Source organism: Pogona vitticeps, chromosome 5 (genome assembly GCF_051106095.1).
Source record: "Pogona vitticeps strain Pit_001003342236 chromosome 5, PviZW2.1, whole genome shotgun sequence".
Lineage (NCBI taxonomy): Eukaryota > Metazoa > Chordata > Lepidosauria > Squamata > Agamidae > Pogona > Pogona vitticeps.
In genome coordinates, this window is record NC_135787.1 from 560,049 (window position 1) to 581,761 (window position 21,713).

Consider the following 21,713-nt stretch of genomic DNA (forward strand, 5'->3'; position numbering starts at 1 on the left):
GGGTGGCAACCCGTCGAAAGCGCCTCCCGAGATCCGCTCGGTGTCCTTCAGGTTGTGTGGACGCGCCCCGAGGGGTGATCGGAGACGGGCTCCGAGCCCACGCGGCCCCCTTTCCTCCCCGTGAACCCGTTCCCTTTTGGAAGGGCCGAGGGCGCCCGCGAGCATGTGCAGAGGGACCGGGAGTTCCCCCCCCCCCGTCCACCCGGGCCGGCGGGCGAGAGAGAGAGAGAGAGAGAGAGTGAGCGATCGGGCAGCCAATCCGGCGAGGCTTCCCCTCTCGGGCGGGGCGGCGCTGCGGGGCCTCCTTCTTTGTTCGGGCGGAGGAGGCGGGGCCGGGCTCCCATTGGCCGGCAGGGGAGGCGGGGGCGTGGCCGGTGGCGGGACGTGCCTGCTGTGTCCGGGCGAGGCCCGCGGGGGGAGGGGGAGGGGGCTGCGGGGGGGGCGTGGCCCGGAGGGGGGGAAGGGGGGGGAGGGGAGGGAAGCGGAGGCGGCGGCGGCGGCGGCGGCGGCGGCGGCAGGGAGCGGACAGGCGGGCAGGCGGGCGGGCGGGCGCCTCGGGGTCCGCTTGGGGAGCTGGCGGGGATGGGATGGGGCCCTCGGGACGCCGACGCCCCCCGGGCAGCCCCTCGGGCGGGGGCGTCTCCTCCTCCGCTCCGCCGGGCGTGAAGGGGGAGCTCGCGCGGGGCGGGGCCGGTGAGTAGCAACGGGAGGAGGGAGGAGGGAGGGGAGGGGAGGGGGCGGCGGTTGCTCGGAGGTTCCCGCTCCCCCGGGGTCGGGTGGGGTGGGGGTCCCCGCTTCTCCCTCCGCCCGCCCGCCCCCCCCGCGGTCCTCTTGGGCCGCTTGGCCGGCGGGCGCTCCCCTCCCCTCGGCTCCCCCTCCGCTCCCTAACCCTTCCCGGTCATCGTCGGCGTCGGGGGCGTCGCAGGGGATCCCCGATGGACCTGGACGTGGACTACGAGCGCCCCAACGTCGAGACCATCAAGTGCGTGGTGGTGGGCGACAACGCGGTGGGCAAGACCCGCCTCATCTGCGCCCGGGCCTGCAACGCCACCCTCACCCAGTACCAGCTGCTGGCCACCCACGTGCCCACCGTCTGGGCCATCGACCAGTACCGCGTCTGCCAGGAGGTAGGGGACAAAGGACCGCCGCCACTTCCACCACCACCACCAGCCCCCCCCGTCCCTCTCCCCGGCCGCCTTGCCTGGCTTGGGCTTTTGGCTGGGCTTTGCCCTCCCCTCCCCTGCCTTGCCTTGCCCTCCCGCGGGCACTGACCGCTCCCCCCCCCCGCGCCCTCTGGTCCCCCCCCCCCCGCAGGTGCTGGAGCGCTCCCGGGACGTGGTGGACGAAGTCAGCATCTCGCTCCGCCTCTGGGACACCTTCGGGGACCACCACAAGGACCGGCGCTTCGCTTATGGCCGGTGAGCTGGATCTCCCGGCGGCGGGCAGGGCGGGGCGGGGGGGGGGGGCGCCGCTCAGACCAGGGGCAGGTCGGGGGGGGGGGGCGCAGAAAGGGCACCTGAGAGCACCGAGGGAAGAAGAGCCACAGCACAGCCCTCCCCAGGCCAGCTAGGAGATCCCGTAGGCTGCCGCGCCCCTCACACGCGCGCGCGCACACACACACACACCCCTGGAATGTGGGCCAAGCCTTCCTGGCGGGGGTCCTCCACCCCCAGGGGGTTCTGGGCAGCCTGTGGCGCTGGCGGAGGGTAGGGGGCGAGAGTGCCTCCAGAGGGCAAGGTCAGTTTGGGGCAGCCCTCCGGCGGGACCTGGCCGAGGGGCCAACAGGCTCTCTCTCTGGGCAGCAGGGGCCGCAGCCTCGCTCTTGCCAGGTTTGGGTGCAGAGCCCCTGCCAACCTCTGGCCCAGAAGCCCCCCCTCCCCTCCCCCTCCCCCTCCCCCCTCCCGTCCCCCACCCTCCTTGGCACGGGATGCCTGTGAGCCCTGTTGCTTCCTTGCCTTGCCAAACCCTGAGGCTTTTCGAGGGGCCAGGCGCTTCCTAAAGAGTAGACCTGGGGGAGGCTTGGCAGGGGACCTGCCCCCATCCTAGGGAGGCTATTTCTGGCACTTGGAACCCAGCCAGCAATCCTGCTGGGCTTCTCTCACCCACCCACCCTCCTACCCACCCTGCCACGTTGTGTCCTGGTAGAGTTTGTGGATAATCCTGCCTAAACCATCAAGAAGAGGGGGGCACGCGGGCCACACCCTCTGGCTGCAGACTTAGCTCTGATGGGCCTGGCCAGGAGCAGGTGTCAGGAGTGGAGGGAGGCCTCAGGTAGGGGCTGACGGTCCTGTGCCACCTCCTGCCCCACTGATGGGCTGCCCCCCCCAAATGCCCTCTGCAGGTCGGACGTGGTGGTGCTTTGCTTCTCCTTGGCCAACCCCAATTCCCTCAAGCATGTGAAGAGCATGTGGTACCCGGAGATCAGGCACTTCTGCCCACGGACCCCAATCGTGCTGGTGGGCTGCCAGCTGGACCTTCGCTACGCAGACCTGGAGGCCGTCAACCGGGCGCGCCGCCCGCTGGCCAAGTAGGCAGAGGATTTGGGCGCTTCCTTGGGTGGTGGCAGGCCCGGGCAGGGGCCAGGAGGAGGCGTGGCTTCTCCTCACCGGAGGCTTTTGAGGAGAGTTTGGGGGGGGGGGGTTGATCCTGCCAGGGAGGCTTTTGTGGTGGGTTTCCTGCTTTGTCAGGGTTGGACCCACCGACCCTCGCGGTCTCCCTTCCGACCTTACAGTTCTTTGGTTCTGGGTGGAGTCGAGGCAGGAGGAGCTTCCTGGGGATCGGGCCCCGGCATGGTTTTTACCCTGAGGTTTGCCAGCAGCCTCACACGCTCAGCTTCTCTGTCTGCCTGTCTGTCTGTCTGTCTGTGGGTGAGACAGAAAGGGTCTGGCCTGTGCCAGGCCAGTGGGGCTTTCCTGCCAGGCCTAGCCTCCTGACCCGGATGGCCGTCCTCTGTGCCCCTTCCCCCAGGCCCATCAAGCCTTCTGACATCCTGCCCCCCGAGTGTGGGCACGAAGTGGCCAAGGAGCTGGGCGTCCCCTACTACGAGACCAGCGTGGTGGCCCAGTTTGGCATCAAGGACGTCTTTGACAACGCCATCCGAGCCGCCCTCATCTCCCGGCGCCACCTGCAGTTCTGGAAGTCCCACCTCAAGAAGACGCAGCACCCGCTTTTGCAGGCCCCCTTCCTGCCCCCTAAGCCCCCGCCGCCGATCATCCATATCCCTGACCCCGTGCCGGGGGAAGGCCGGGGCCCCACCGACCTTTTCCACGAGCCCCTCTGCGCGGACGTCGTCTTCTGCCTGCAGGGGGGCCACCGGGTGTTTGCCCACCGGGTCTACCTGGCCACCTCCTGCTCCAAGTTCTACGACCTTTTCATGCTGGACTTGGCCGGGGAGGCCGGGGGCCTCAAGGAGCCGGCCAGCAGGACAAAAAGTCTCGATGCCGACAAGGGCTCTCTGGCGGGGGCGGGGGCCGCCACTGCCGCCGCCTCCTCCTCCCTCCGGGCGTCCCAGAGCGACGACCCACTGCGCTTGGCCCAGCCACCCCGGGAACTCTCCGGCTGGGGTCGAGGCTTTGTCCGCATGGGCCGGGAGGCGGTGCGCGACCCCGTGACCCAGCAGGAGAAGCCCATGACGGCGGTCTACATGGACGGGCTGGTGCCAGTGGGGCCTTTCCGGGCCGTCCTGGAGTACCTGTACACGGGCCATCTGGAGCCGCACCGAGCCGACCTCATGCAGGTGGCGGCCATGGCAGAGCTGCTGGAGGTCTTTGACTTGCGCATGATGGTGGCCAACATGCTCAACAAGGAGAGCTTCATGAACCGCGAGATCACCAAGGCCTTCCACGTCCGCCGAGCCAACCGGATCAAGGAGTGTTTGAACAAAGGCACTTTTGCTGGTAGGTTGGGGGGGGGCGGGGGGCGGGCAGGGCCTCCGGGTGATAGGCAGGCACCTGGCGGGCTGCGGGGCCCCGGGCGCGGGCTTTGGGAAGAGGGCGCGGGCCCGGTGCCCCTCCGGGGTTCTTCCGAGGTCCTCTGGCTGAGCGCTTCGTCCGCATTCTCCGGCAGATGTGGTGTTTCTGGTCGATGACGGATCCGTGCCAGCCCACAAGCCGCTGCTCCTTGCGGGTTGTGACTTCATGGTGGCGCTGTTTGGCGGCACCTTCCGGGAGAGCTGCGCCACGGAGGTGAGGGAAGCCGGAGCGTGGCCACAATCTGCTGGCAGGGGAGAAGCGGCGCTTTGGGTGTGTGGAGGCTTAGTGTTGGGGACCACATGGCCCCCAAACTTTCTGGTGGGATTGGTCTGGCCAGCAAACCGCCATAGAGGGGCTGAGCTGCACTTTCCAGACCCCTTCTCAGACCCCCACCCCACCCCCAGATGGCTCGTCTCTCTGGGCAGCAAGGGAGATGCGTCCTCTTCCTTCAGGGGATCTTGGTCTGCCAAACTGGAGATCTGTGTGGAATGGGTTGGGGGGGGAGGTCCTCTCGAAAGGGCTTCGCCCTGGAAAAGCCGGTCAAAGCGGCCACAGAGGCTCGGCTGGCTTCTGCGGCCACATCACCTCATATTTGTCCAGGCCTGGGGAGTGAGGGGGGGCCGCAGGCCAGTCTAGGCACCACGGTGGGGGTGGGTGGGGTGCTTTTGCTCGCAGTAGCGGGACACTGTGCCCCAGGAGTTTCGCCTTCCAAGGCTTTGCTGGCAGGCAGGGCACGGCAACGGGGGGGGGGGGAGCCCGCGGAAACAGCCGGGGCGGCAGGCCTTGCTTTGGGGAGCCCTCTGGGGTTGGACCTCCTTCCTGGAGGGCGGGCCTGCTTCTCTCTGGGCACCCAGGGCTTGGCAGCTGAGCCCTTAGACTGGCAGGTCAAAGGCATCGCTTGCAGGAACAGGTCAAGAGGGGGATCAGATTGCATTCCCTCCCCCCCCCCCACTTTGGTTGGGGGGAATGTCCCTGAGGGTGGCTCTGGATTCTCCCCCTCCCCCCCTTTTTCCTCCACGGCCACCCCCTCCCCTCTCCCGCAGCCCAAACTCTTTGGCGCCACAGAGACCAGCTGATCCCGGGAATGTGCTCCCCCGGCCAGGGCCAGGCCAGTCGCTGGCGGCCTTTCCAGAGGGGAGGAGGGCCAGCTGCCGTGGTCTCCCAGCACCCGGGATAAATTGGGCCTCTCAAAAATAATGGGTCATGGGGATCACCAGGTGGAGGGGGGGCAGCCACAGCAGCCAAGGCCCGGCGGGGGCTTTCCCAGCTGCTGCTTCTTCTGCTGCCTGTGGTTGGAAGCTCCTTTTTCCAGTCCTTGGTTCTGAGGTGGGGGCAATAAGTCTTGGAGATCACAGCCTTGGTAAGGAAAAAAAAATCAGGAAACGGCTGCAGGGTTATGGAAATAATACATACTGTAAATACAGGAACCATTACGAATATGAAACAAAAGTACAGAAAACAGAAACCAAACAGTGAGCTTTGGATAGTAAATCATCTTCTTGCATCACCTTCTGATGGGCAGTTCCACCTCCTAGGGCCGTTGTGAAGCCTAGGAAGGAGGGTGTCTCGGAGCCTCCGGGGCTCTGCTGTCCCCTTGGGAGCTCCGGACAAAGGGCTTCCGGAGGACGCTCGCGGGTGTGTCTGGGCGTGCAGGGAAGCCACGGCCCTGGAGTTGTGGCCCCTGCAGGAGTTCAGGACAAAGGTTGGACAGACCAAGAGCGAGGGGTGGTGGTCGCAGCCAAGCCGGGCGGGGGCCGCCGCGGCCGCCTGCATCCCAGACCGGGGGCGACTGGAGGTTCCCTGTTCCTCCAGGTGTCCCTTCCGGGCACCAACAGTGCCTGCCTGCGAGCCGTGCTGGAGTTCCTCTACACGGGCCACTTTGTCCCCACCCCGGACCTGGACGCCACGGAGCTGCTGGTGCTCACCAACCGCCTTTGCCTGACCCGCCTGCAGGCCCTGACTGGTGAGTGAGTCCTTGACTGGGCTGGACCAGGAAGGGCCGGGGGAAATCATGGAGGAGGGAGGAGGGCTCCCGTGGGCAGCCCCCCACCCCACCCCACCCCACCCCTGCCGTTCTCTCGCTCCCCCCACCCCTCGGGTGGCAGTTGCTGCTGCTGCGGCGGCGGCTGCCTAGGGGCCTCTTACATAAGCTGCCAATAGGAGAACGAGGCGGCGGCGGCCGGGGACGCGGTGTCCCTGGCCTCCTCATCGACGTGTCCCAGGGCCTTGTGGGTCTGGCCGCGGAGGAGCAGAGGGGTGGGGGGCCTGCCAACCCCTCAGGCGGGGGGGGGCAGGGAGGCCAGCAAGACTCTCCCTTCCATGGAGAGCCAGAGTAGAGCTCTGTGGCCAGTGAGGGAATCAGGTGGGGATGCTGGCGGGGGGGGGGGAGGGGGTCTCTTCTGAGCATGCCCAGAAGGCAAGCTCTCTACCTGGGAATGACAGGACTTCCAGAGCCGTCGGGTGGGCTGCCCCTTCCCCGGGGCCTCCCTCCAGGGTCCTGCTCCGCCTTAGGACCCTGTTCCGCTCTCTCCGCAGAGCAGTATGCTGTGGACGAGCTGGTCCATGCCAGCCTGCAACAGGTGGAAATAGATGCACAGGTCATCCTCTACCTGGAGATGACACAGGTATGGCTTCTGCCTCAAGGGGCAGGAGGGTGTCATAAATCCCCCAGAGTCCCAGATCCCCCTGGGTCCGTGGAGGCTGCCTTCTGGACCCGGGGGTGTTTCCAGAGAGGTGGGGGGTGGGGTAGAGGGAGGGGGCACGCAGGAGGCCTGACGCAGGCAATGCAAAGACTTTCCAGGGAGTGCTTGTGGTTCACACTCCTTCAAAGAGCGGTTGTGTCTGAGAAGGTCAGGTTTTTAACACAGATGTGTTACCTGTGCTTGTGCTGATTCCTTCCTGTGCGCACCTTCATGGGGAGAGGTTGGAGAATGACTGATAGAAGGCAGACAGACCTGGAGAACACCTCCTTTTTGCCTTTGTCTTGTCCCACAAGGAAAACGGGTGTGATCTAGAGAGTAGGGAGATGAAAAGAAGGGGGGGCCAAGGACGAGCCACAGGAATATCTACCTGCTTTAAATACATCCCAGGCCAAAACAACTGCAGGCCAGGGCCATCAGGGAAGCTGCAGATGTAACCCCAGAGCCTCCGTCTGTCATCTTTGAGAATTTTTGGAGAGATGAGTTGCCCGAGGACTGGAGGTGAGCAAATGCTTTCCCCCTTTTTAGAAAGGAGAAAAAAAAGAGAAGCTGGCAACGACTGACTAGTCTGTTTGACATCAACACCAGGGAAAGTACTAGAACGGGTGGTAAAGCAGTCAGTTTGTGGCCATTTGGAAGCGAAGAAGATGTTTTGATTTCTAAGATCCAGCATGGTTTTTCTCTAAAACAAGTGACGTCAAAGTAATTTTCTTCTTTGTTTTAGATTCACAAACTCAGTAGAGGAGGGGAATGCTATGGATGTAGTATATCTTTACAGTATTTTCCCAAGGTTTTTGACAGGGTCCTTCACAATATTGTAACAGACAAACCTGCAGATGATAACTGTTGATGGGAGGATTTGGAACTGGTTGACAGACCATGCCTGAAAAGGGATCCCTTCCACTGGTTCCTTGTTATACTGGGGAGAAGTAAGAAGCGGGAAAGGCTACAGGGTTCTGTTCTAGGCCCTGTATATAGGTCAATATTTTTTATAAATAAGTTACATGAGAGTGTGGCAGGGATGCTTATGAACTCTTCAGATGACACCAAACTGGACAGGATAGCTGATGTTGCAGAATAGAGAATAAGGATTCAAAATGACCGTAACAGATTAGAGATCTGAGACAATACAAACAGAATGAGTTTCAGAAAGGAAAAATGCAAAATCGAAGCCCTGTGAGGAAAGGTTGAGAGACTTGAGTACGTTTGGCGAGGAAAAGGCAGAGCGAAGGGATCGGGGAGCCATCCTGAAATGTCTGAAGGGCCATCTCATGGAAGAGGGAGGAAGTTAGTTTTCTCCCGCTCCAAAAAAAAGGACCTGAAGTTGGGGGGGGGGAATCAAAATTAAGAGAGATGTGGTTTGGCTAAATGTTAAGGAAAGCTTCTTGGCCGTTTGACAGGGGGAGGGGCTTGCTTCAGGAGGGGCTGGGCTCCGAGAGACCCTCGGGATCCTCCTGATGGTTCACATCTGCTTTTCTCTTCCTACCCCCCCCCCCCAGTTTCACAACGCCCACCAGCTGGCCGCGTGGTGCCTCCATTACCTCTGCACCAACTACAACAGCGTCTGCCGCCGCTTCCCCAGGGAGATGAAGGCGATGTCTCCAGGTAAACGCCTGGGCCCCACCTTTGGGAGGAGCGCCACCAGGCTGCGGGGGGGCAGGGGGGAAAACGACCCGAGGCCGCCGGGAGAGTGCCGTGTTGTGTGTGTGTGCGGCACAAAACTCTCTGTGTCGTCATGAGTAAGGAAGGGCTGATCTGCTGGCACAGGGTGTGTGTGCGTGAGGTGGGGATCTGGCTACAGGCAACAGATGTTCTGCACGTAGAAGGCCCGCTTTGTGATGGGAGCAGGGTTGGGTGGGGGGGGGGGAAGAGAGATTTATTTAGGCACTTGGGTCCTTGGGACATGGTTGTGCTCTGGTCCGCTTCCATCTGGCCCCATTGCCCTGCTCTGCCCCCCCACCCCACCCCCACCCCCTGCGTCTGGGGAAGGATGCCTGGTGTGACCGCAGGAGAGACTGGGGCCGACTGGCCGCTGGGCCCGCGGATGTCTGAGGGCCATCAGGAAGAAGGGTTGAGAGGCACGTTGCAGGGTGGTGGGGCCCTGCTGACCCAGGTGGGTTGGGGCATCATCCTTGGGGGGGGGGGGGAATTAGCATCCATCCGTCCCTCTCCATTCCCCTGCTGCCTGGACACCCTGGCCTCTGCCTCTGGTTTTGGGGGGAGAGGGCTGGGGGAAAGAGAGTCCTGGGTGGCCTTGGTGGCAAGGGTGGGGGGGGCAGGGGGTGTCGGGGCAGCCTTTGCAGCCCCGGAAGGAAAGGTGCTCTCTCTCTGGCGGGGGCACGGCTGGGACGGGAGGGGGCCTGATGCCTGGGCTGCCCCTTGATCTCTCTCTCTCTCTCTCTCTTTTCTTGCTTCCTTCTGATGTCTCTCCCCCCCCCCAGAGAACCAGGCGTACTTTGAGCGCCACCGCTGGCCCCCCATCTGGTACCTGAAGGAGGAGGACCGCTACCGGCGCTTGCAGAAGGAGCGGGAGCTGGAGGAGGAGATGCTGCGGAAACAGCACCCTCGCAGCAAGTGGTGCTTCTGGCGGCCCCACCCAGCCCGCCACATCTCTTGAGCCCCCCTCGGGGCACCCCCTACGGCCCACAAGGGGGGCAAAAGTGGGGGGGGCACGACACCACACAGTCTTGCTCGCCATCCTGCCTTTGCCGGGGAGGGAGCCGGCTGGCCGGCCAGCGCGGGTGGGCGGTGGCCCAACACCTCCTGTCTGGGTCGAGGGGGGGGGCTTTTGCCAGTGCTGCCACCGACCCCCCCCCCGCGCTCGGTCAGGGGCAAGGGAGGCGACCCCTGCCTTGTTTACAATCTCTCTCTTTCTTTCTCTTCCTTGTGTGCGCGTGCACATGCGCCCAGCTCTGTGCCTCTTGCCGTTGCTGCCATGCCTTTCCCCTCACTGCCACCGTTTACACCCCTGCTCTCTGCCGCCGACCGACCGACCCGAGCTACGGGGGGGGGTCTCCGCTCCTGGCGGCCTCTGCCTTTGCTACCTCTGACCTGAGCAGTATTCTGGCAATGGAGGGGAAGCCTCTGTGCAGAGTGGGGGGGGGGGGGGTGTGGCTAGGCAGGGGAAGGGGAAGAAAAGTGTTGTGTTGGGGGGGTATTTTCTTGGGGGGGGGGAGAGAGAAATAAGGGCCAGGTGGGTGCCCTCTCCTTAGCAAGATTTGCCACTTGGTCCCTGCTGTGGGATCTGCTGGAACTGGATTGCTGGGGTGGATGACTGAGCCATGTGACTGTAGGGGAAGGGAAGGGAAGGGTGTGGGGTTCGATGTAGGCGGGGGTGGGAGGTGCATGGGGGAACAGGAGAGGGGAGGGGGGAGCAAGGGGGGGCATAGAATGTCTCCTGAGGCATCGAGAGCCGGAGAAGTTGCTTCCTGTTTTGTGCTTGTTGGGGAGGGGTGGGGTGGGCTGGGCTGTGTGGGGCTGGCGTTGCCCCCTCCCCTCGCCTCTGTCTGTGCCTTGGACATGAGCCTCTTCCCTGGTTGGCCCTTTCGAGGGGCGGGGCGGGGCGGAGCGGGTGGAATCGCCTTCCCTGACTGACACACACACACACACAACCCCCCCCCCCCAATTTAGACACCTCGGTGCATTAAGGGAAGCAGCAGTCCGGTGTGCTGTCGGGAGAGGAGGGGAGCAGATCTGAAGCCCCCTCCGCCCTGCCAGCCCCCCCCCCGGCCAATCTGCACATGTGTTTTTAAATGTTTTTACACTGTTTTCTACATGTCCCGTTTCCCCCCCCCCCTCTGGAGAGCTCCTCAGTAGCACAACTCTCTCTCTCCCCCCACCCCCCTCCCTCCCTCCCTCCCTCCCTGGTGGGGGCCACACGTGGCCCTCGCTGTTCTGAAGGGCTTGTCCTAGTGCCGCCCCCTCCCTCCCTCCCTCCCTCCCTCCCTCTCTCCTCCCCCACCTCTCTCTCTCTCTTTTGGGGCTGGCATGCCTCCCCCTTTCCTCTAACCACTGTGAGCTGAGCCTGGCCACTCTCTCCCCACCCCGACCCCGACCCCCTTCTTATACTCCGCAGTATCGGGACTGTTTTAACCTTTAATAAAAGCCTTTTGTATCGTGCCTGCAGGAGTGTGTGGTGCATGTCTGGGCACCTGGGCGGGGGTGGGGGGTCCTGGGCAAAGGGAAGGCGGGAGGGGGGAAAGGGTCACCCAAAAGCCCCCCCCCCGGTGCCTCTTGGGCGTGCATGGGCCCAGTCTCCTTTGGGCAGGAGCTTGCCTTGTGTGGGGGCTGACCCACACACTATCAAGGGGCTGCAGGCTTTCCCTGGGATAAAGCGGGGGGGGAGGGAGGGAGGGAGGGGCAAGCTCTGGGGGGTCAGGGGTGCCACAGGTGCTGCCTGAGAAGGCTGCCTTCCGCCCTGCCAACCTGGATTATGGATGTAAAAGACGGAGTGGGGCAGAACCCGCTTCAGAAGATCTTTTCCCCAAACCCAGAAGTGCCCAAAGGAGTCCCAACAAAGTTTGCCTTAAAAGCATCAGCAGGTGATGGAAGGGTATGTGTGTGTTGGGGGGGGGGTTCCCTCCAACGGCTAGAAGGGGAAAACGGGGCCCGGTCTTGCACAGGGAGACTCACCTTGGCCTCCACCTCCTGGCTGCAGACAGAGGGGACCTCTGGTGTGGGGATGCTCCAGTCTGTCTGTGATGGCCTGAGACCGGGGGGGGGGGGGGCAGGACCTCTGATGGGAAACAGGCCTGCCTGCGTTTGCAGCTGCAGCAGCAGCAAGTAGGGCTTCAGGACACAACAGCTGCGTGTGGGTCAGCCCCCACACAGGGCGAGCTGGCCCTTCCTTCATGACCCCCTGGCCAGAAAACCAGACAGTTTGTCTCCTGGGACTCCCTGCTCTCCAGCGGGCAATTCTATCAAGGACACCTCTGCCACTTTGGAAGGAGGGGGCAACGGGCAGCCTCTCGGGGGGCTTCAAAAGGGAAGAGGGTCAGGGGAACCCCTGGCTAGCTGGATGGCTCGGGGAGGGAAGGGGCTGCCCTCTGCATCCCAGAAGCGCCAACCACGCAGTTGTTCTAGCAGAGAAATACAGGCTCACCCTGGATCCCAGCCCCAAAGGATCTCTGCTCCTCCCTGTGCTCGGTGTCCGCAGCTGTAGCATGTCACTGCTGCTGGAGGAGACCCCTTTGCATGGGGGGGGAGGACAGAGGGGGTCCCAAGGAGCCTGGAGCCATTGATGCCAGGGCTGGGTGGCCTCTTTAGGGAGGAGCCCATTCCATGGGGCTCGCTGTGTGTGGCATTCGGCGCAACCTCTCAGGTAGCACAGGGAAGTGCTAAAGCCCCCGCAAAGGAGGCTGGATTCAGATGGGCAGAAAAGCTGCCTCAAAGGCATGGTGGAGGGCAGCTTTGCCCTTCCCCAGGCTGGCTGCTCTGGGGCTCCTGGCCACAGCGGAAGCTGCCATAATCTGGGCAAAGGCACACCGATGCACAAACGGCTGCAAGGGGAAGCTTCTGAGGGCCTCTGGCCACAAACTGGTTTTTGTTAACCATTGAATGGGCTCTAGTCAAGAGAGACTGCACGGCCACTTCTCCCCCAGCGCCCCTCCTGGGAACCCGAGCAGCATGGCTCTCTCCCCATCACTGCAGAGAGGTTTGCTGGGCCCCACGTGAAGCAGCTGCAGTGCGCAAGGGTCCCTCGTACTTGGTGAGCTCTTTGAAAAGGCCCAGGGGTGCAGGATATGGCCCCTGCTTTCTGCGTGCAGAGGTGGATTGCTACCTGCGTTTCCGGTTAAAAGTTGGGAGAACTGATACAAAGGAAGGGGCTCCCAGTGTTGAACTCCAGTCCATCCGGCGTGGAGCCCGGCACGAGCGAGCAGGAGGGAGAGAGCGTAAAACCAACCAGACAGATCAAATACTTCACATCCTCGGCTTTACTCGTGTAGCAGATGTACAGGCAGGGACACACCATGACAATGGAGAATCTATCCTAGAACCATGCACTGGTCATTGAACAGAGCTTCGTCCCTCCTGGCAGGACCCTCCTCGTTCAGCAAGCTCTAGGGCCCCGCGGTGGGTCCTGGCTGAGGACGCAAACGGCCAGGGAGCTACAGGGCCAGCCTAGGGATCGTCGGATCCAGCCCTTGTCAAAGGAGGCCAGCGCGGCAGGGAATCGGAACTCCCAAGCTCTGGCTGTGCAGCTGGAGACCTAACCCCCCCCCACACACACACACACTCAGCTCTCCAGCAGTAAACAAGGAGGGGGGGTTCTGCCACTGGATCCTCTCGCTGGGTGTCTCCATTTCGCCAGGGGGGTGCGGGGTGAGGAAGGGGTGGGTCAAGGGCCTGTCACTCCACATTCCCTGAGCCTGCAACAGCAAGACGGTGGTGGTGAACGTGGGAGCCTTGTGCAGGATGGGAGGTTCAGAGGGGAAGCTCAGTGTGAGAGCGAGCAGCAGCGGAACTGAAAAAGCAGGCCTTCCCCTGCCTGGAAGGGGGAAGTGCTGCAGAGGCAGGCAGGCAGGTCCCGGAGGGCACTGGAGAGCCCTCGGCTCCCTTTTAGCACCACGTGCCTCCTATCGGGGAGAGCGGCTGGACTTCAGCCTGCATTCCAGCAAGTGTGTGGCTGGAGCATCTCTTGTTCACAAAAACCTGCCAAGTTAAACAAGATTCCTGGTGTGGGGGGGGGGAGGGGACACAACCTGTCCCATCCCACGAAGGTCAACACCATCTATCCAAGAAGCAGACACAGGTTTTGGAGTAGCAAAAATGCAAGCTTTAGCCAGCCGCCCTGCCTTGCTCTGTGGTGAGGAGGGACCTTGGGCAGCGTGGTAGAAATAAGATTGCCCCTCTCCTGAGGGGGCAAAGCCAGGTGGCTCTGCTTTGGATGGCTTTTGGCAGCAATGGGGGGCTTGTGGAGCTGGCTGGGGAAGGGACCTGAGTGACCCCCCCCCAGGGAGGGGGGATGAAGCAATGGGCAGGGCAGGCCTTCCCCCGGGGTCTTCTGGGGCAGCCAGGCTCCCAGGGAAGTCCCCGACATCTGCCTTGCCAAAGCCCAAAGCAGAGAGAAACTAGGGCAGGGCAGGGCAGGGCAGGGCGGGAGGGGAATCCCTGGAAAAGGGGGGGGGGGCGTGTCGGTGCTCTCATAGCAGCCTGGAAAGCAAGCTGGACTAACCGACCATCCCGCTAGTTCCCGGCTCCCAGGCGGTGGCCCCTTGGCTACTGCAAGCTCCAGCCAGTGTTGGCTCCCCTTGTTGGTCTCCGGCTGGACCTTTGCCTGCCATTGGCAGGCGGCGCTCATGCCTGGACGTAGCGGATTATCTCGCTGAGCTCAAAGCCAGTGACCGCAAAGGCGGTGCCCTCTGGGTTGCAGAAGCGGGCCCCGCACAGCAGGGTGTCTGTCACGCACTCTCCATGGCAATGCTCAATCTGTAGGGGGAGAGAGGGAGAAGAGACAGGAGCCCTTCTGGGCAGCTGCCCCTAGGGCAGGCCTCCCCCTCCCCCTCCCCTGGAGGGCACCTGGGCAGGGCAGCCCTCTCCCTTGGGCCTCAGCAGAGATCCTGGCAGCTCTGCTGGCAGACTCGCCTCTTCAGTTGGACAGTGCAGGCCATGAGCCCAGCCCAGCCCAGCGTGGAGGAGCAGCCTGGACAGTCCAGTTCCCTCTTGCTGACCTCAATGGCCTCGGCGTCCAGATTGTGGTTCAGCCTCCAGACCTGCACAAAGGAGTCCTCAGCGGCTGACAGGAGCTGTGTGGGGAAAAGGAAAGCAGCGCTGGAAGGCCCTCAGATGGGGTGCCTTCCCTCCCCCTTTCTCTTGGGAGCCCCCCTAGTGTCACTGGGCAGCCCTGCCAGGAGAGAGAGGCCGCTCTCTCAGGGGGCCTGGGAACCGCCAGGCAGGAGCAGCCCTGCCACCAGGAGGGCAGGACCAGAGGACAGTGGCCCCAGAGCTCCACGCCCGGCATCTCCCATGTGGCCACCTCGCCCTGAGCGAAAGACGCCTCACCTCCCGCGGCAACACTTGCCTGGGCTGCGTGGTCACCCGGGTGCCTCCTTGGCACATCCCTGCAGGAGGGGCTTGGCATCTTTCTCCGGGGCGTCTTCCTCCTGCAGCAACTTCCCTCTGCCCCCCCCAACTTAATCACCCGAAAGATCTTGGCCCCCCAAGCGAGGAACTGGCTCACCTTCCCTGATTGTGGTGCCACATCTAGGGCATAGATCCAGCGGGCATGAGCGCTGACTTCGGCTTGCAGGGCCCCGCTGGCCGCCTCGTAGAGACGGATCTGCCCGTTCCCAAAACCAGCAGCGATGACTCCATTCCACAGCTTCACAGAGGAACAAGGGCACCTGGGCAGGGTCAAGAACAGCGGCCACCGCTGGGCTCCTGGCCAAGGGAAAGGAGCCCCCCCTGCCGGCACACCCTCTTCGGTCCCTGCCCCGAGGGAGGCTGCTGGCGTGGGCGAAGAGCTCGCGGGAGTCCCAGGGAGCTCCTGGGCCAAGGGGAGCGGTCAGCTTCCCACGGGCCCCTTCAGCTCTCCCTTGTCCACAAGACCACCCAGGAGCGTGGCCCTCCTCTGAACTTGGGGTGGGCAAGCCCACCTTGAGCAGAGAAGGCACGCCACTTCCTCCTCCTCCTCCTCCCCACTCCCTCTTCTGGCACCAGTCACCAGCTCCACACTGGGCGGGCAGAGCAAAACGAAGGGAGAAAGACTCGCCCCGAGCACTTGCTTCCTCTTCTTTGGGAGTGGACCTGGCGAGACCCACTTGGCCTGAGGGGCCACCCCGTCCCACTGCCCTTACCCAGAAACTGGGACGTGGGAGACCAGTTCAAATTTCTCCCCAGAACGCCAGGCGCACAAGGCCCCAGCGTCGTCGGCAGTGACCAAGTCGGCAGATCCCTCCTGCAACAGAAAAAGAGAGACATCAGGCAGCCTCTCGTAGCCCACGCCAGTGAATTAAAAGCATCCGCTGGATGTGTGTGCGTGTGAGCAATGACATCTGGGCCTCCTGCAGCAGCTGGGCAGCTAAGCCACCAACCAGGCGTTTCGTGTTGCCAGAGAAAGGGGCTGGCTACTGCCCGCCTTGAGTGTTAACACGGGGGGGGGGCTCTACAACATGATGAAATCGGTGGGGGTTGGGTTGGGTGGGGCCTGCCTCCGACTCAGGTTCTCCAAGACCACTCAGCTGTGAGTTCCATGTCACCTGTCCTGAGAGGCCTGGGCCCAGGCAAACTCCAGCTATAAAAGGCAGCTATAAAATTAACTCCTGACAAGGATGATACCTGCAACCAAGCCACACATCATCTCTCTGTTTGCCTGCGAAGGGCCCCAGGGAAAGATCTCCTCCTCCTCCTCCTCCTCGAGCCTTCTGGGATAGTGGCGACACTGCACTCCTGCAGCGAACACTCTGCTCATGAAGCTGAGTTTCGTCCCAAACTGGCTCAAGGTTCACTTGGCCTTCCAACCTTCCGAGGTCAGTAAACTGAGTACCCAGTTCGTGGGGGGTGGGGGTGGGGAGCCACGTGTGGCCTGCAGAATTCCAAATGGCAAACCACTCAGAGAGCACTTTAAGCACTATGGGGTGGTACATAAACAGCCCACAGGGCTTCTCTGTGGGTTCCTCTCGGTCTGCATCGAAAGAGCCGTGAACAAGGGCGTCTTGGCCAGCCCTGCCACGCCACCCCCAAGTGTGTGTGTGTGTGGGGGGGTCTGACCCCATCCAGCATCCTTCTCTGGGGCCAGGCTTCCTCCAGGACAAGGAGAGGAACAGCTTCTGCCTTACCGGCTGCACACACAGCTCTGGGCCAATGTCCGTGATGGCTGCGCGATGCTTCCCCAGGACTTCGCTCAGGGTGATGTTGGTGCCTTTGGGAGGAACGTCGAAGACAAGGACGCTCCCGCTGGAGACCCCTGAATTGGGACAAGAAGCAGGCCGGGCGGGGGTGAGGGGCGCCTGCTGCCCTCGCCGCCCCCTTTCACGGGGCCTGTTTCTCCTCTGCCTGTCCAAGAGGGAAGAGCCCCACCGTCTATTGTGATCGGCAGTTTAAGTGGTTCCCCCCCCCCGCCCACCCGCCCGCCCGCCAGCCAGAGGAGTCCTAGTGCCTCCAGACCAGCCTTCTGAACTCAGTGGGCCATCTTGACTCGCCCGAGGAAGCTGTGGGGCTGCCCGCTGTCCCTCTTCCTACATTCCTTCTACGGAAGGGGCTTTCCTCTAACCCAGCTCTGGACTCTCTGCAGCCGCTCTCAACAGTCATGACCCCATCATCCTGCGCACGGAGTGTGGGCTGCCAGCCCTGTGCAGACACACACTCAAGGGGTGCTCCCAGCCGGCAACACCTTTGTCTCCCTCTGATCATCCTCTCTTCCCGTACCCGAGGTGGTCATCTGGCTCGCTCACCTACGCAAACGAAGCGCCGGCCAGCTGCTGCAACCCCGCGAGCAAAGGCTGCGTTCCCTGGAAAGCACAGGAGAGGACAGTGGTCAGGGGTGAGCCTGTCAGCAGCGGCGACCGCTCCTCAGGGTTGCCCACGCCACTTGACAGCACGGGGTGGGGGGGAGACCCCTCTCCAAATAGGGGATTATGGAGACCCCTCTCCAAATAGGGACCAGAGGGCTCCATGGGAAATGCCCTCCCCTGTGCCCCCAACCACCTCGAGAGGGTCAGTGCTGTGTTCCCAACAGGAAACACGCAAACACAACAGTATCAAAGTGATGTGCCTCCAAAGAAAATGGTAGGATCTGGGCCTTCGCTCCCGAGTGTTCAGACACGCCGAGGCCCCTTCAGGAGGCGAGCAGTGGAAAAGCTGGGGAGGAGGCAAGGGGGTGGGGGTCCTACACAGTGAGCCGATGGGGGGGGGGTCTGGGCTCCAGCCAGGGGCCAGAACCTCCAGAGTTCCCACGAATTAAGGCAAGGACAGGAACTGCCTATTGAGGACGTTTCCTTGGGTGGATCAAATAAGGGAACCTGCTGATGTTACTTGAGAAAAGAAACAGGTCTGTGCGACAAAAGGGCCAAAGGTCAGCTCGGAAAGACAGTCTCCTTGATCCCAAGCCTGTGAGTAAGTGAGAGGGGTGGTGGATCCAGCCCCAACCCCCCAGTTCTCCCAATGGACAGTCCACCAAGGACCCTGCCAGGGAGAGGGCAGGACTCAGCGCTGTGAGGAGCCTCTGCCCATCTACTGGCTTGGAAACTGGCTGCTTCCATGGCATTTATGTGACGTTTCAGGCATGTTGTGTCTCCAGCTTAATAGCAGTCAGGAGTACAGACAGCAATCACATGTGGCAACCTCTATACGGAGAGTTCGTGCTTTCTCGAGGTGAAATGGCTCTTCTTGTCCAGGGCAACGTCTGGTCAGAGAAGACGGTTGCCCCCTTCAGCACATGAGAGGTTTCCTCTCCCGGGGAAAGGACGAGGCTGCCAGCCTCTCCTCTGTGCTGGAGTCCATTTAGGGACTCTAGAAACCTTTGGAGGTGGCCACAGGAGGGAGGGAGGGAGAGAGGGAGGGAGAGCCAGTCCTCCATGTGGTGCCAGGGCTCAGAAGGGAGGCCTGCTCGGCTCGACTAGGGGGCCCTCCTCACCACGTGAGGCCACCTGTGCCTTTCCTTTTACCACGCGGGACCTATCATCGCATCCTCGTCTACCACTTAGAAAACAAACGGTCTAAAGCACCAAGGGGATTCTGGCTTCCTCAGGACTCCAGAAAAGTGAACTCTGAGGGCTCCTGGCTGGTCCACGGCCCACCCTTAGCACAGGGCAAACGGGCAGAACCCCTCCCTGCTGGAAGACATACCTGGGGAGGACTCCAACCCGTCCAGAGCATGCCAGTAAACCATGACCGACCCATCTGACTCGTACATCTGGCAGGCAGGGAAAACAAGAGAGGAAAGACAACTGCACGGGTGCCTCCAGCAGGCAGGCAGGCCGCCCGGCCGCCCCCACCTACCTCTTGGAGAGGGCCACCGGCTGGCTGAAGAGGACAAGAGCAGGGACCCAGCAGAGCCCTTGAGCCAGGAGTCCTTTCTGGTCAGGCCACTCAACAGTCAGTGGTTGTGGCCACGCCAAGCCCTGGACTCCCCCCCCCCCGAGAGTCTCTCACCTGGACACCTTTCCGTGACGTCAGCACCAAGAGGATCCGGGAAGGAAGGACGCACCAGGCAGCCTGGAAGGAAAGGCAGGAGAAGGAGGGACATGGAGGTGGGTCTGTCACAGCCCCTTTCCCCACCACCCATCCCAATAGAATCTGGGTCAGAGGCAGCCCCAGAATTCAGCACAGAGGCAGAAAGGTGTGGGCAAGGGGAAAGATCCCATAAGAAGCCCCAGTGCCTGTCCTCCTCAGGGAGCAACCAGACCCAGAATAGCAGAAAGGCCAGGCAGAATGAGAGAGCAGGATGTCTGCCTGCCTCAGATCAGGACAAGGGAACCCCTGGACAGCCACACAACGAACACCAGCGGGCTGTACTCTCGGCCATCACAGGAAACGTCTCTGGAGGATGACCTTTCAAGTGTTGGGAAAGTGCCACCCCATCTCCCTTCAGTATTTTCTCAAGGCCCAGTTCTTTCAGCCTTCCCTCCTAGGGCTTGGTTTCCTTCCCACCTAAAGGAAGAGAGCCCCCCCCCCTCCGTGAGGCAGGCGTCCACCACGTGAACGGCCCAGCTCAGCCCTGGCTTTGCATCGATGCCGGCTGCCGCTCTGTTCCCGTCCCTCCTTCGATCCGCCTGTTGGAAGCTGGCCCGTGTTGATCCCCCAGGGCATGGGTGCTGATTTCTCCGTGACAGCAGGAGGCGGGCCCCTCCCGGCCCAGGAGGGGCTCCCTCTCCCTGATTACCTGGGTGATGATGGAGGCCCCCATCCCCAGGCTGCTCTCCTTGGCTTGCAGCAGACGGTGGGAGAAGCCCAGCCCGTCGTCCGAGGCGCTCACCAGGTTGACGGTGCTGCCGTGGACGCTGGCAAAGTAGGTGAGCTGTTTGCCAGGGAGGGGCAGGACGCTGAGGTTGTTGTAGAGGGCCAGGCTGCTGTCCTTCAGCAGGATGCTCTTCTCCTTGCGGTACATGACGCTTCCTTAGGGCACAGAGGAGAGGAGTCAGGCCGGGGCGGGAGGGGGGGAGGGACGCAGAGGGACGCCCAAGGCCCCTAGCTTTTGTGGGTCCTTTGTTTCAGGACGGCCGGCCCGAGGCCAGTTGCTCTAGAGGCCTTCTTGGCCAAGGGGGGAGTCATACAGCAGGTGCAGGCAGGAAATAAATGGGGGGGGGGGGGTTAGCAGACCACTGCCCGCATTCAAACGTTTGGGGCAGGAGTGGGGCAGCCGCCAGAGGCTGAGGAGCTTTAGACAACCTTGGAGGGTTTCACCCTTGGGTGGATCCAATAAAGGAACCTGCTGCTGTTACTTGAGCAAAGAAACAGGCCTGCGTGACGAAAGGGCCAAAGGTCAGCTCGGACAGATGGTCTCCTTGATCCCAAGCCTGTGAGTAAGTGAGAGGGGTGGTGGTGGATCCAGCCCCAAACTCCTAGTTCTCCCGATGGACAGTCCACCAAGGACCCCCTGGCTCTCCACCCAATTCTTTAAAAAACCCAAAGTTCCCCATTGCAACCCCCTCGTGTCCGAGGTGGGGGGTGGGGGGTGGAGGGAGGGAGGGAGGGAGGGGTTTCCGGGATGGGGCAACGGCAGGACTGCAAGCAGGAGGTCCTCCCAACCTCTGGAAATAGCCCCCCCCGGGGCCCAAGAGGGTGGAAGAGGCTGTTCTGAGCACTCCACACACACACACACACACACACACACACACCCCTCGCCCCACAGAGAGCCCAGTTCGGCTGTCTGGGCCCCACGCCAGGCCTTGGGCCCTTCTTTGGACCGGGCCTGGACTGCCGGCTCTGCTGCGCCCCGGGCCCCCCCCTTCTCTGGGGCTTGGAGGCGGGAGCCGTGTGTGTGTGTGTGTGTGTGTGTGTGTGTGTTGTGTGTGTGTGTCTCTCTTTTTCAAAGAGCCGGGCGTTTCGAGAGGAAGACCCCTCTCCCAGGCAGGAGGCGGCGGGGAGGAGAAGCACCGCTCTCTCTCCCCCCCCCCCCCAGAAATGCTCCTCCGCTCTGCCCGGGGGGAGGCCCGATCCACCAGCCCGAGCCCGATCCGGACTGACGCGAGTGGGCGCCCAGGAGGGCCCCGAAGCAGGCGCGGAGGCTCGACGGCGGGGGGGGGGGAGGGACGTGGAGCCCCGGCCGGACCCCAAAAGGCGTCTCGCCCACCGGCAGGTTTGCCCGCGGGGTGGACCGCCGGCGCAGCCGCTCCGCCTGGCTCCGGGGAGCCCCTTTCCCCGCTCCGTCCCTCCGTCCCTCCCTGTGGGCGGCCGCCTTCACCCACCCACCCCCGGGGCAAGCGGACTCAGGGCCCTCCCCCGCCCCTCCCCCCTCCCCTCCCCCACCCACCGAGGGGCGCGCGACCCCCGCCCTCCCGCCGCGAGCCGCCCCCCCTCACCTCCCACGCCCGCCGCTCCGGGTCCTCGGCTTCCCGCGGTGTCCTGGAGACGGCGCACGGGCGCGCTGACGTCATCCGCGGCGGCGGCGGCGGCGCGAGGGGCGGGGCAGGCGGCTGGTTCGCGTGGCGGTTGCCTTAGCAACGCCGGGAGGAGGTTTTCGTGGGGCTGAGGCGGCCTTCTTTCCCCCGGGTCGGGTCGGGTCGGGTCGGGTCGGCGGGCGGCGGGCTTTGGAGGGCCGGGTCAGGCCGGCCCTCGCCCCGGGGCCCGCAGGCCAGAGAGCCGCCCCCACCCCCACCCCCCACCCCCCGGGGGGGCCGGGCGGGAAGAGCAACGGACTGGTGGAAGCCCGGACTCCCTGCGAGTTGACCCCCGTGGCGGCCCCCCCCCGGCCAGGGCTCGGAGGGAAGGAGGGGGGGCTTCAGAGACCGCAGAGGCCGTGCCGGCGGGAAGGCGAGACCCCTGCCTCGGGAGGGAGGCTCTCCAGAGCAGCCGGCCTCGCCGTTGGCCTCCCTGGGCTCCTCTCCCGGCTTCAGCCTGCCTCCGGTTCCCTCCCGCGGGGCCCAAGCCCCAAAAGGCGGCGGCG

The 21,713-nt window shown here is 63.2% G+C and overlaps 2 protein-coding genes across 5 annotated transcripts; one reads left to right on the forward strand and one right to left on the reverse strand.

The window, feature by feature from the left end:
• Positions 1-497: 497 nt before the first annotated feature.
• Positions 498-10,789, forward strand: LOC110079818 (rho-related BTB domain-containing protein 2). 2 transcript variants are annotated; one of them, XM_073002226.2, is made up of 10 exons: positions 498-693; positions 926-1,127; positions 1,315-1,418; positions 2,342-2,527; positions 2,968-3,896; positions 4,066-4,184; positions 5,784-5,934; positions 6,512-6,595; positions 8,170-8,275; positions 9,112-9,272. In XM_073002226.2, the coding sequence occupies exons 2-10, from the start codon at positions 936-938 to the stop codon at positions 9,128-9,130; spliced, it is 1,890 nt and encodes a 629-aa protein (XP_072858327.2). In that variant the 5' UTR covers positions 498-693; positions 926-935; the 3' UTR covers positions 9,131-9,272. The 2 variants fall into 2 exon arrangements, with proteins under 2 accessions (XP_072858327.2, XP_072858326.2); XM_073002225.2 differs by having other exon boundaries at positions 499-693; positions 6,507-6,595; positions 9,112-10,789.
• A 1,796-nt stretch (positions 10,790-12,585) lies between these two features.
• On the reverse strand, positions 12,586-21,602 carry WDR54 (WD repeat domain 54). 3 transcript variants are annotated; one of them, XM_073002221.2, is made up of 10 exons: positions 21,130-21,602; positions 19,491-19,723; positions 18,761-18,823; positions 18,455-18,521; positions 17,062-17,118; positions 16,447-16,574; positions 15,466-15,566; positions 14,850-15,012; positions 14,341-14,415; positions 12,586-14,098 (listed from the first exon to the last, which is right to left on the reverse strand). In XM_073002221.2, exons 2-10 carry the CDS (start codon positions 19,713-19,715, stop codon positions 13,967-13,969), a joined length of 1,011 nt encoding a protein of 336 aa, XP_072858322.2. In that variant the 5' UTR covers positions 19,716-19,723; positions 21,130-21,602; the 3' UTR covers positions 12,586-13,966. The 3 variants fall into 3 exon arrangements, with proteins under 3 accessions (XP_072858322.2, XP_072858323.2, XP_078250542.1); XM_073002222.2 differs by having other exon boundaries at positions 14,255-14,415; XM_078394416.1 differs by lacking the exons at positions 12,586-14,098; positions 14,341-14,415; positions 14,850-15,012; positions 15,466-15,566 and having other exon boundaries at positions 15,573-16,574.
• Positions 21,603-21,713: the final 111 nt, after the last annotated feature.